Source organism: Plutella xylostella, chromosome 11, assembly GCF_932276165.1.
Source record: "Plutella xylostella chromosome 11, ilPluXylo3.1, whole genome shotgun sequence".
NCBI classification, from domain to species: domain Eukaryota; kingdom Metazoa; phylum Arthropoda; class Insecta; order Lepidoptera; family Plutellidae; genus Plutella; species Plutella xylostella.
In genome coordinates this window covers 5,374,508-5,388,633 of record NC_063991.1, presented here as the reverse complement: position 1 = coordinate 5,388,633, position 14,126 = coordinate 5,374,508, and the positions used below count along the sequence as shown (strand labels likewise).

At 35.0% G+C, this 14,126-nt stretch overlaps 2 protein-coding genes across 3 annotated transcripts; one reads left to right on the top strand and one right to left on the bottom strand.

Moving 5' to 3' along the window:
* Positions 1–2,252: 2,252 nt before the first annotated feature.
* On the bottom strand, positions 2,253–7,269 carry LOC105380376. Its single transcript, XM_011549905.3, has 2 exons — positions 7,020–7,269; positions 2,253–6,930 (listed from the first exon to the last, which is right to left on the bottom strand). Exon 2 carries the CDS (start codon positions 6,858–6,860, stop codon positions 4,869–4,871), a length of 1,992 nt encoding a protein of 663 aa, XP_011548207.3. The 5' UTR covers positions 6,861–6,930; positions 7,020–7,269; the 3' UTR covers positions 2,253–4,868.
* Positions 7,270–8,064: 795 nt separating this feature from the next.
* Positions 8,065–13,842, top strand: LOC105380377 (partner of xrn-2 protein 1). Of its 2 annotated transcripts, none has more exons than XM_048624235.1 (3): positions 8,065–8,198; positions 8,551–8,717; positions 13,390–13,842. In XM_048624235.1, the coding sequence occupies exons 2-3, from the start codon at positions 8,554–8,556 to the stop codon at positions 13,538–13,540; spliced, it is 315 nt and encodes a 104-aa protein (XP_048480192.1). In that variant the 5' UTR covers positions 8,065–8,198; positions 8,551–8,553; the 3' UTR covers positions 13,541–13,842. The 2 variants fall into 2 exon arrangements, with proteins under 2 accessions (XP_048480192.1, XP_048480191.1); XM_048624234.1 differs by lacking the exon at positions 13,390–13,842 and adding an exon at positions 10,214–11,949.
* The last annotated feature ends 284 nt before the right edge of the window (positions 13,843–14,126 follow it).

Sequence of the window (14,126 nt, the reverse complement as noted above, 5' to 3'; positions counted from 1 at the left end):
AAAATACTCGATAAACTCTAATTTATCACAGAAAAATCAGACAATCCTGGTTGAAGAAATAAAGGATAGCACCCAAAACATACCAGTTATAGATTTGATAGAAGATGCAGAGAAATCGCAGCCTGAAATCACTGAAAATCATAAAATACTATGTGAAGCTATAGAAACGGACTTAAACATGAATTTCAATGATTTAGTTCAAGAATGCTCTAGAAAGAATATTTTGTTTGAACTTTTAGCTACGAGTTTAACAGACGCCACAATAGAGAAGCTATGTCACAAAATCTACAACAGCACAGAAGATTTAAATGATAACTTTACAAAAGGTTACTTGGAAATATTTTTGCCTACACTATTACTGAAAAGGCAGACAATTAACAACATAGACATCCTAAATAGAGCCTCAAAATACTTCCCTGAACATTTCAAAACTCTGTTACTCTTCCTATTTCAAAATACATGCATTTCTTCCAACATTTTACACAATTTTGTCACAACATTGACAAAGACCGCAAAAACCGAACTCTTACAAGTGATTTCGGAAATAAGATTGTCTAGCGCACAATTTACTCACCACTTACCATCTCTGCTGGCTTTATACAAAGATTGTGACATGTCCTCTTGTGTATCAAATTATTTGTTCTCAAACCTGGAGCAATTTCACGAAGATTGTTCTGATGACAAGAACTTTGGGAGGTTGCTACTGGCATACACACAGGGACCGGGCACGAGTGCTGCCAACCTCAAGGCATTAGAGAAAATAATTGAAAACCACAGGTCCCCATTTAGAAGGCCATGTCTGACTAAGTTGAAAGAATTGAAGCAAAATATTGTTAGCCATGATTTTACACAATAAAATTTTGTTCTGCTAGATGTTTTTTATTTATTTTGGATACCTTTGCTTTCGCCTCACCTCCTGCTGATTAGGTCTTCTTAGTGTATTGTCACAAATACTTGGTCTAGGGTTTGTCACTGTGAGGATCAGCTAGCCAGAAATAGTAATGTGAAATTCCTACCTACAACTACAGAATGTTGCAAGAGTGGCATGGTTCAGCACGTCATTCTAAACAACTTTTGTTGAACAACTTAAAGAAATCCTTCTATCCATAATAAAAGTCACGTAAGCGATAGATTTATAAGTAGAATAAAAAAATGCAAACTCAGAATCACTATCTTTCGGATGTTAAGTAATCCGAAAGATAGTTACTCTTTTATATGTAGTCTGGCGAAAAGTACAGCAATGCACCTCTGCCTACCCCGCAAGGGAGTACATTAGTACAAGGTGTGAGTTTTTGTTGTTTTTTTTTGTGGGTGTTTTAACTACAAATGAAACAACAAAAGCTGTCCTAACACACACTTTATTTTCATAATATTCAGTCCAAAAAAAACGGAGTTTTTGCCTGAAGGTAACAAGAGTCAAAACAACAGATCTATGATATGAACACGTTTTAATACATCACAGTTTCAGCCACCAGGGGGCGCGGGAGCGACTTTGAAAAATAACTTATACAGGGTGATCATTTTCCAATAGGAGGTTTTCTGACAGCTCATTAAAAAAATAACTTAATCATAGATGGCGCTAGTAATGCCCTCATACAATAACCACTGCATTTTTTTAATGAGGTGTAAGAAAATCTGCCATACGTTTTTTGAAATATTTAGGTGAAAAATAATTATTACAAAAAAGTTTCCTTTTGCAACAGGTCCATAAATTGGCAATAATAATAATAATAATAATTTATTTATTTCTCAACCAACATGGATCAAAGTGTTAGTAATACATGTACAAGAACAATAAATAAATTGGCAATGAATCAATATTATATTTTTAGCTATATTTATTGAACCTATGCATATGTGAAAATTGATAATATATAGGTACTATCCACAGCTGCTGAACTAGAGACAAAACTAGTTAAGCTCTTTAAATATGTCAAATTGCATGGATACAGCTGATTAAAAAACAATTAAATGTTGTAAAAAAATCATTTTTTCAAAATCACTCACCTCACATTATTACTTAGGTATTATTAGTTTTTCTTTGCTGGTATCAATGAACTTAAAAAGCCATTCAAACTACCAAGTGATAACTTGTATACATTTTCAACTAAATCTGATTTAGATGTGACATCCAATGTGAAAAAGTTGGCAGAAGTTCTAGATTCCAAGATTTTTTTAATTCTTTTTTTATATTTTACATACCTACTTAATATTTATATTGCAGTTTAATGTTAAAATCTTTATTATTTAACTATTTATTATTGCAGTTTAATGTTAAAATCTACGTTACTACATGTTGTGCGATGATATTCTTATTTAATTTGTATTGCGAAACCTACTATAAGATATTTTTGCTTGTAGAACGTCATACATGTTACTACAGTACTACAAATTGATGTTAAGACAAAAACATGCGGTAAGATTATAATTTTTAACAACAAATAAATTACTTTCTATTGATTAGTTGTGATCAAGGATGCCAGCAAAGGTAAACCGTAATTTTTTCTATAACAATTTGGAACCTTTTCAACAGTAATCACAGTTTTTGCATTCTCCAGCTATTTGTTATAACAACTATTAAAGCAATGAGACCACTTACAAAATGGGAAATAGATTAACTTAAAAGTAAGAATATAACATTTACGAAATATATCTTCAGCCCTGATTCAGAGGGAAAAAACTAAACTTGGATCCCTCTGAACTTAAAACTCTTTGAAGTTTCCACGAGAATACATAATCTTTATAAAATAAGTGGCACACCAGCATAGAATTTTAAGTTTTGAAAGAATTACAAAAAAAATTGAAAAAATATATGTATAAGTGTACGAATGACAAATATATTTTAATGTATAAGATTCAGTTTTACAATATTAACAATAAAATAGTGAATAAAAATTGGGCAACTAGTTTATTATGTTACGTGACTACAATATATGAAAAAAAACCTTTAAAGTTCAGAAATATTACAGTAATTTTAAGGCTCACTAACTTGTAATTATTATAAGTACTTAGTTATAACCTTAAGATTACGAAGCCCTCGGTGTATTATTTTTCTGAGAATGTATTTGTATAAGTAAAAAATATGTTAATAAATAAATGTAAAAAATGGCCTGCATTAAATATGTGTCGTGTATAAAATTAAACTACTTAATAAAATTGTTGAATTCACGGTAAGTACATTGTGTTGCGGCTAAACAGATAATATGCAGACATTTCGTTAATAGTCGAGCCTCGTCTTTATACTTATGCAGCTACAAGTGTTACATTGCTATAAAATTAAGCATTACCTAGTTTTTTTTGTATTTTTTTTTAATTTTTATTAATATATTATACGCGTATATTAATTGATATATGAATTTGGATGTCCAGTCTTGCTTGCTATCGTATAATTTAAGATTCTCGAATAAGTACTTCTTTATTTTCAAAAACTCCTGATAGGCTATTTTAATATCACATTTTTTTTACTCAATTTATTCGATGGAACTGAACTGCGGGTGAATTTCGATTATTATTTATAATGGTTTTTCGAAATCAAACTTTTAGTTGAATACCTCTATGCAGTTCTACAATTAAATTACATTAATAACAATTAATATTTCTAGTTTTACTTAAGTTAGAAATACGATTATAGTCCTAAGTATGTGAACAAGAGGCGGTTTTTTGTGGCACAATCAAACCAGTCGTGGTCTTTTGAAAGTAATAATAAATGTTCACGAATATTACGATATAACAATTCTTCAGAACATTATTTCGGAAAACAAAATTAGTTCTAACATCAGTCTTTTTGAGTTGCTTTTGAGGATCATTATGAAATATGGCGTCTACTGGCATTTTACAGTGAGATCTATGAACAAGGTAATGAACGGCGTACTGTGGCAACACTTGTTGACAAGACAAAATATTATATTGAATAAAAAAGTAAATTATAAAGATACCAAATCTTTAAAGTTTTAATAATACCTACTTATGTGTTTTTTAAATAGTTATTGTGCGTACCCTACTTTCTGTTCCCTTGTAATTATAATTATAAAAAATCCTAAATTTCATTCAGACAATAGGTATTTTAATATTTTTTAAAATGTAGATTTCAAGTGTTGCCACACTTCTGTAAATGCGGATAAATTACTCCTTAACACTAGCATATTAATGTTAACCCTACACTAGATAACATACATCTAAATATACTTAGATAATATTAAAAAGGAGATAGATGTAGAACAGAGAATAGATAGAACAGAAGCTAGTCTTATAGGGTATATCGAAATATGAAAATTTACATCTCAGATGTACCGAAGAAATTAATACCTATTTAACTTACATCTAAAGTCAAGAATACAGTATTAATGAACACAGAAGTTTTTTTTACAAATGTGTAAGAATCTTATAGGGTAAACAAAAAAATAACACCCTGTGGATTTCTTTCACATGGAAACAAATTATTGCTTGGTATTATTTTTTAATTTATTATTGAGCAAGGCAGTTTTACCATTTTCGCACTTACTACTTAACTATTTTTATTACTTTGGACAGGACCATATTTTTTAAGATTGAACACAATTATTTCAGTCTAGCACACAAAGAGGCTGCCAATTTCACATTTTAATAAAACAACCGCGTGGAAAAGGGCACACTCTCATTGGAATCGAAAAAATAGCACCATACTTAATTGAAGAATGAATTATGATCGCGGTACAGTTACATACAATTATGAACTACGCTAATAACGATTTAATTGGTGGTAAAATTACATGACCAAGAAAATGATTGGATCTAAGACAAAATATGTGAACTACTAAAAGATTTCTACACAAATAAATACATGATTACAGATATTGCATGCAAAAGAGTTTTTTTTTTTAATCATGCACTTACTCCTCGAGGTCTGCCAGCATGTCTCTGCGCTCGATGTGGTCGGGATCGGAGCAGTGGCCCATCAGCACCGACTCACCAACTATCTCGTTCTCAAAGCAGAGAGAGCAAGCATACACAGCATCACCGAAGCAGACGATCTTGTTGTCATCACGGTACATCGTCATCGGATTCAGCACTGTGCTCGGCTGGATCTCCTTTCCAGCTGCGAAACACTTCTTGATGTACGCAGTTTTGTACAAAAAGTGGATCTTCTCGCAGTGCTTCTGGCTTAGGATGTGTTTTAGAAGGTTGTGCTCATCGCTCTCAGGCACGTGGCAAGCCGGACAGAAGAACGTAACTATGTTCTTTGACTCGTAATCATTTACACTGTCCTCCTTCTTCAGCTGGATGCTGTGAGCTTGAACGTAGAACTTGATGCGCTCCATAGAGCTTTTCACAAGCAGAGAGCTGATTGTGGTATCTTGGAAGCTGTTGTAGCTGAACTGGTCTAGAGACTCCGAGTACGCTGTGAGGGACGAGTTGTCCAGACTGAAGTTGCCGATGGACGAGGTGATGGACTGGCTGGAGCAGTCTTCATCCTTTGTGGTGACTCCCGAGTCTACCTGGGAAGGGGAACTGTGGTACCGACACTTACAAGTGCACTTGCCATTTTCTTCTTCCTCATTACTGATCAATGCAGCTTTTTCTGGTGACACATTCAGCTCTGTGTATGTCTGATCACAATCTAAGGAGAACAGATTGGTTAAAGCCTCTTTGAGATCAGGAAAGTCATTGAACCGCCTTGACTTCTTCTTCTTGCTGACACGCAAATGCTTTTTAGTGGGTCTGGTTCCTTTGTGAACGTCATAGGCAATGCTGCGATGGTGTGGATACTTTTTCGGCTTCATTGTGACTTCCAGGTCATCCTGTATATTCTGGTTCTGTAAATACATGGTGATGAAGTCGTCTATGGTATGTTTCATGGATAGCAGCTGCTTCTTCAGTTTGAACTTAGTCAGAGCATCATCTTTGTCCAGAATAATGTTCCAGGAACCGGTGGGGCTGACGCCTCTACTGACGTTGTCTAAGCAGGTGATCTCACTGAGGATTTTCGCATGATTTGCTGCGTCAGGTATGGACACGGTGCGGGACTGGAATATCTTGGAAACTTCAATGTGGAACTGGAATTCTGTGAGCAGGTTTTTCAGGAAGCAGTCCATCTTTTCAAGCTTTGTCTGGTACGACAGCAGCAGCGTTATGCGGTCTTCCTCAGTTTTCTCCAGCTCTACGTCTCCGAATGACTCGGGCGTAGTGGAGCGTAGCGCCCTGGTGTCTATGGTCTCATACTCTATGCTGGTGCTGCTGTTATGTAGATCCTCCACTTTACGGCACATTTTGATAGGTGACGTCTCTTTTTTATCAGATATTAATGACAGATCAGACTCAGACTGTTCAGACAGAGACTCAATGTCAAAGTTCTCCTCACAAGGTGTCCTAGGGCAGCCTTCAGACATGGCATCGAAGATATCAAAGGATTTATTAAAATCAAACTCCTTCATTCTCTCACTGAATGCATCAGAGCTCGTGCAACCCAGTAATATATGTTTTGGTGTATTCTCTACATTCAAATTCTCAAACCCCTGGAACCCTTGGGTAGAAACATTGGCCTCACTCATAGATTTATTAGCCCTTTTGATATCCAACCTCAATTTCTTGGTTTTGTGTTTAACAGTTTTCTTGCAAGGAGTCTTCAGGTTAATGCTAAGGAGGTCAGTGTCGGATAACGAACCTTTTTTGACGGCAAAAGTCTTGATAGATTCTGGGAGGTTGAGGCTTGTGGCGCAGGCCTTGGACGTGGAGTCGGGCTCGGGGGCCTCCGGGCCGGCGGAGGAGGGCTCTCCAGACGACGAGCTGGTCGTGTGGCGCCGCTTCTTGCCCCCAGCCTCATCTTCCTCGCCCTTTTTGAAGTAATTGATGTTCGAAAATATTTTCCTTATCGAGAACGCCATTGTTGTGTAAATCCTCTTTACAGCAGATACGAATCAGGTCTCGGTTAAATACGCAACGGCCTCGCATCCGCTGTGGAAATGTACAATACAAATAAATAATCATAACAAAGGGATATAATCTGATCGATTGTGCAGATGCTAAATAATAGATTTGCAAACCTCAGGCGGCTGGTTGAACGCAGAAACTTGATTTTCTATTGCATTGTGCACAGCGGGTTGAGGTTTTTATTTTCTTTTTACCCTCAAATTGGTTTCTTATTCAAGATTCTCGACAACAAAAGATTCATCTGCTTTATTTGACTGACTGTGACTGACAGTAAACTGGCTGATTGGGGAAAATTTTACAATGGCAAACTGGATTTTTATAAAGCGGCTAAATTAAATATGTTCTACCATCAATGTGATGTAGGTAAAAGCTAGAACCAAAGAAAATTAACGCAGTATACAATTTTGTAGCATTACACTACTATGTTGCCATGGTAAAAAAAATATTACTTGAAACGAGCTTGAAACATACAAAACCTTACCGCTCAGAATAATAATAGCAACCCACAGCCCGAAATCTCGCGCGCGTTCTTAGCGATGCTATCGAGTAGAGAAAATAATACGAGCATCTATGAGACGTGCGACTTCATCATCGCGGCATCGCTACCAAATATCGCAGTGAGTTATAAGTCCAAAATGCAACAACAACTATGCAACAACTATTCATTAAAGTAAGAAACGGAATAATGATGCAAAAATCCATATACTCTGTGTGTATGAAAAAAAACTGTCAAGTCAGGGATGTGGAAAGTGCAAATAATATCGATATATCGATATTTTCTTTTATATCGTTACTGAAATCGATATATCGAAAAAAAAAATATCGATATATCGGTAGCTTTATAGGAATAAATTCTTGTGAAATCAAATTATATGGAATTATTAAAAAACACTATTTTTTTACTGTCACTTTGTGCCAATGTCGTGTATTTACACTCTCGCTCGGTATACGGTTGCGAGCTAGTATCGCCGCATTGCGTTGTGACGCCAACAAAAGGGTATTGTTAATGAAAAAATATCGATTTTGATATTTTTTCGATACTTGATTATTTATATCGATGTATCGATATATCGGTTTACAATATATCGTCGGAAAATATCGATATATTTATAAAAATATATCAATATATCGATACATCGATATTATTTCGCCATCCCTACTGTCAAGCGAAGCGAGTGAAAGGAAACCTATGTTTTTGTTTTGAGTAAATTTTTATTGCAATTTACAATAGAACTGCAAGTTATTGCTTTTCCTCATATAGTTACGACGCCAATAATTTAATTTGTGTTACAGTGAGTACCTTAAAACGATCTAACCTCAAATTTTCAGAAAATGTTTCTTACCCTCAAAATTCCACCTCCAAATCTTCCGTATTGCTTTCCATAAAGGTTACCGTAGAAAACCAGCCTTGTACAAAAGAAGCCTTTTCGACTGAATATTTTACATTATGCGTGAAAGTAACAAACACACGCAAATATATTCGTTAAAATGCAAAGTTATCTACTTACAAAATATTTATTCTTGATTGTTTGCTAATCAAGAATATCTGTATATTTAATCCTACAATGTATGACTAATTATAAATATGAAGAAAAATAAGATTATAAATCATACAAATTTATATCCATCCACCTTTCTCCTTAGAGCATGAAGCCAGAGCTGGACATAGACTCGCTGCGCACGGAGCACGAGTCGGACGAGCAGTGGGCCGTGCGCCGCAGCTTCATGGAGGAGCACAAGGACAAGTTCTCCGAGGCCGAGCTGGTCACCCTCGCGCAGCTGTTTACTAATATTGAGTTCCTCGGATGCAGGTTTGTTTTATATTTATATTTTTAACCTTTAATAGCCTATGTCAATAATGACTATGTAAATTTTTTCATTAGTTTTCTACCTTAACTCTATGGGATTAACTTTTTAACAATATGGGATAATCAGTAATCACTCATAGAATACACCCTTAAAGTTTGTCAGGTTCGATAAACAACACATTGTATAAGAACATTGTCACTTCTTGTACATAGAATAAAGTTGCAGGTTTTAGTTTTAGGTCTTATTTTACGACTGTACTAGGGTCTAGACCATTGGTACTCAACCTTTTTTATATAAGGGCCACAAACACGTTTAAGTCATGGTGTCGCGGGCCGCAAGCAATTTTTTTTTAACTATTATAAAGCGATGTAAACTATCGAATAATAATATAAACAAAATACATGCATATACTACTCTGTGTAAAAAGTATCGGGATTAGATCAATAAAAAAGGAAAATGATTGTTTGAATAACAATCATATTTTTTTTATCACTTTCAATCAAAGTATGCTCCTTCAGAAACGATACACATACACTAACAAATTATCCAATCATCACAACATTTTTTAAACGCTGTTTCCAGAGTTTTTTAGTCCTCGCGGCGAATTTTCCTTTTCGTCTTCTATCTATTGTTATTTAAAGTCATGTTGACTGTTTTCTTTGACTATCGTGGTGTTGTGCATTCGAAATTCTTACCAGAAAGTCAAACGGTAGGTAAAAGTAACCCGCAAATAATATTATTTGCGGGTTATGTAGAATTTAATACAGCAAATTCGATGAAGAAGGCCAGTTTAGCGAAAAAAAAACGAGAAAAGATTTTGCACCACGATATCACACCTTTCGCACAAGGATCATCATTGTGAATGAATTTTTGAAGAAGCAGTCAACAAATACCATCGAGCATCCACCATATTAACCAGATATGGCTGCAGCTCACGGCTCTAGCTAATTTTTTTTCTTAAACTCAATTACCACTTCGAGGCACTGTTTTCTATCGATAGAAGAAAATAAGGAAAAATCGCCGCGAGTACTAAACACAACTCTGAAAACAGCGTTAAAAAAAAGGTTGTGATGATTGGATAATTCGTTGGCGTAGGTGTATCGTTTCTGAAGGAGCAAACTTTGAAGGTGATAAAATAAAGTTGGATGAATAACAATCATTTTTTGTTTTATGGATATAATCCTTATACTTTTACACAGAATGTATATTATTTATTATCTCTCATGGCACGCGGGCCACTGATAAAGGCCCGGCGGGCCACATGCGGCCCGCGGGCCGCAGTTTGAGTATAGCTGGTCTAGACCATATGTATACCAAATTTCATTAAAATCCGTATAGTAGTTTTGGCGTGAAAGAGTGATAGACAGACGGACAGACACAGTTACTTTCACATTTATAATATTAGTTAGGACTACTAAAAAAAAGTTAAATTAGGGTTTAAAGTGTATTGTGAAGTGGCTTTACACTTTGATACATATCTGTTTATTGATATCGGCAGATACATGATGGGTATAATGGAAGACATGCACATTCTTGGCAAAAAGACAATTGAAGACCGACAGAGAACTTGTGAAGATCTCAGAAACAGTCACTGGTCTAAGGAATACCCATATTTAGTGCCAAGCGCTGAACTGACATGGATCACTTTGGATGTTTATTGTCTGAAACACAAAACCTCAAAATCCTGTGGTGTCACCAAAGTACAAAAGGCTGAAAAGTCTGAAAACATTGATAATAGTGACCAAGTTGGCCATTTTAAAACTAGTGATGAAAAATCAAAGAACTTTGCACAAGTAGTGAATAATTGTAGAAATAATGCAAACACCAATAAATTTATAAACTCAAGAAATGGTACAGGAAGTGAAAATAAAAGAGTGAAAGTGATCAAAGCAAGCAAGAAGCCTAAGGATGATAGAAACAAACATCTGGTAGAAACTAGACCAAAATCTTTTTTTGACTTTACCAATTTTAATGTGAAGAGAATAAATCGATCAATTTATGAAAAAAATAAACCCAGTGATACAGAAGATGGATTTGTAAATATGTTCAAAGATAAGAAACAGACAAAATATCCTGCACGTAAACTGCATTCTTACCTGACAGACTATTCACATTTTGTTGTTTGTAAAGAAAACGGGGAAAAAATCGTGGACAATGATATGCCAGCAATTATGGACAAAATACATGAGAGATTAGATGATTTAGATATACCTAAAGGTGATTTTACGTACATCGGTATGGTAGATGAATTCACTGGTGTTTACTTTTCAATCAGATCAGCAGATATCACTGAAAAATTACTTGAAGAAGTATTTACAGGCAATGGTAGTACATTTGTTTTCAAACAGTACAGAAAAGTTATGTCAGCACTATTGATACCAGATGAGCAGAAATACAACAGTGTTAATGTGCTGAAATGGTTGAAATATCAAAATGATTACATGGGAATTAAGTTCACAAGTTGGAAGATACTAAATGAATACACATTTGATGGCTTCAGGAGAGTATCAATAATTATTCCAATGAAAGATGCAATCGCCTTGCATAAATATAACTATAAATTAAACTATCTGGACACAAAAATCAAAGTTATAATTTATCCAAAATCTAAAAGGAAATTGGAAGCAGACCAAATGAAGAAGGCTATGGACAAAATCGATGAAGGAACCAATAATTTAGTATTGGAGAGTAAAAGAGATGGAAATTCAGATGATGATATAGTTAGAAAAGAGAATAAAAGTGATGAAGCTTGTTGTTCTAACTACAAATCAAAAACAAAGGATGAGGAAGTTAATGATACAACCCAAGATACATCTTCAGACAATGTACATGTTGAGGATGAATTTGATTTCGAAAGCAATGAAAGAGTGATTCTGTCGCTAGCTGACGAAACTAAATTCAGACCGTACCCTCTATTTTTCATCAAAAAAGAAAATTCAGAAGAAGATCTGGATTTTGGTGAATGGAAATACGTGTTTATGGATAATTTCTTCAGGGAAAAACTTATACTGTCTATGCCAAAAGCGGATGCTTTAAAACTTAAGAGAAGAGAAGCTACATTAACTTATTATGGTGTTAAAGTGAAATCTAAATTCCCCGATCTTTAATTTTGTCTCCGTCTTTTGTCAGCCTACCAGACTCAGATAGTCTATTTAAGCTCAAGTGCCTTTTTTGATATTCTTTTATAAGTGACTTTTTAGGAATAAGGTTGATTTGTTACGTCTAAATAAATATTTAAGTACAACAAAAAATTACTCATTTTATTGATAGTCATTTTAACTATACCTATAAGTATCTAGGAAGCCCTATTCTATTAATACATATTTATTTTGTATGTCAACTGTATTTTTTCCATCCTACTACTAGTTTTGCTTCACGTGGGAATTCACGACAGAGATGCGGGTTCGAATCCCGGCGGTGACATGTGCCAATAAGTTATTTGGTATTTAAGTACAATGTATAGCATCGCTCTTACGGCGAAGGAAAATATCGTGAGGAAACCTTCATATTTAGATAACCCACAGTAGACTAGTGTGGTGGAAAATGGTCCAAGCATAGGAAGGCAGTTTAGACCTAGGATAGAACCTTCACAGAAATAGAATAGAATACCCTCTCCCCTCGTTCATCATCATCATCATCATCGTCATCACAACCCATCACGTCCCCACTGCTGGGGCTCGGGTCTCCTTCCGATGAAGGAAGGGTTTCGGAGGCCTAGTCCACCACGCTGTACAGCCATCAACGGCGAAGCGGCAACCCATTTTTTTAAATTTTATTTTATCATAATAAACACGAAAAATACACAAATATTCCGCCAAACTGTTAAAACAGTTTATCGGCAGACATGCTCTCATTATAAACTACTTACATACTTAAATCTTAATCTATTTACTGGTAATATCTATTCACTACTTAAGTTACTTGCTAAAATAAATAGAAATATGGTACAACGCAACAGTAGTACAAAGCGGCCAAGCCGCACCGATGTCTGCGGGTAGACATAAAATCAGTTCACAAAAATAATTGTGTGTGCGTCGCGCTGGCAGTGCCATGTATAATTACTATTAGTTAGGTGTATAATTATTTTTTTAAGTTAGTATAATTTTTGATGTGTTTTTATTTTTGTATTTCTTTATTATTATTTAGATGTATAGGTACGCTGTTTTAGGTGTATAATTGGTAATTATAAATTTTAATAAAATCTATAGATTTGAAAGATATATAAACCTACGCGTGCTGCAATTACCATCTACAACAGATGTTGTTGCCAATGATGAGTCTACCACGAGGGCCCAGTCAAAGACTACTATATTATACTTGAAAAATACTGCTCTCTCCGCCATATTTTTAGGTCACTGAAAAGCGCCATCTATCCGGTGATGCTAAAACTAATTATGTTATGTATAGATACAACCATGTATATGTATAGCTTTTTACATTTCACTTGAAACGATTTGCGAGAAAAGATAATCATGCGCATCAAACGAAGGCGGTATTTTTTCACTTAAAAATATACCGTTTTAATAGATTATAACTAGATGGCGTTGGTATCCATACAAATGACATAACCCCTACCTTTTGTATAAAGAGAGCATAGCATGGGCCCAGTGCGGGTTGGTGGACGTACCATCCGGTTAGTATATTGTTAATCTAACCTCTCTCCCCCCTCCCCAGATACCCCCCCGAGACCATGGCCCGTGTGTCTCAACTAGCGGCGCGCGTGTCCTCCCGCTACCGAGACAGCCGCAAGAACAAGCTGAAGCGCACCTTCGTGCAGGCCAGCGACGCCGCCGAGGCCAAGGCGAAGAGGACGTTCAAGAAGTGAGAAGGATAAGGTTAGAGTATAAGGTAGATTTTATTTTATTGTATAAGCTGTGACACGATAGACGCTCGTTAAAATGAGCCTAATGTATGACCAATATTAACCATTGTTAATGTCAAATGTATAAACCATTTAACAATTTAAGCATATTAGGTATAGAATTATAGTACAGAAACGAGTGTATCTAAATTTATTTTCTTTTCGACACAAACGCCATCTTGTATGGTTTTCAGTACTTTATAATTTTATATTATAAGGATATTTTTTATATTATAGATATACCTATCTAGCTAACTTCCATTGAATATTAACCCCCTTATTCATAGAGAAGTTACAGAACGTTTTAACTAATAAACTGTTTTGTCCCTCTCCGACAAAGAACAATTTGTTCTTTGAAAGAGAGGGACAAAACAGTATATTAGTTAAAACGTCTTGTAACTTTTCTATGAATAAGGGGGTAAGTATCTAGCTAACTTCCTTACTCCACAGTTCCAGTTGCAATTTAAAAATCTATAATTCTCAAAATATTTTCTTAGGTAAGTAATGAAATTGTTTTATATAATTATATTTAATAGATATGATACCTACT

What these genes read in the sequence shown, in the direction of transcription:
- LOC105380377 (XM_048624234.1), top strand. Translation starts at nt 8,554, where the DNA reads ATGAAGCCAGAGCTGGACATAGACTCGCTGCGCACGGAGCACGAGTCG. An exon ending in ATTGAGTTCCTCGGATGCAG is followed by an intron (nt 8,718 to 10,213) that starts GTTTGTTTTATA and finishes TGATATCGGCAG; the next exon opens with ATACATGATGGGTATAATGG.
- LOC105380376 (XM_011549905.3), bottom strand. Translation starts at nt 6,860, where the DNA reads ATGGCGTTCTCGATAAGGAAAATATTTTCGAACATCAATTACTTCAAA.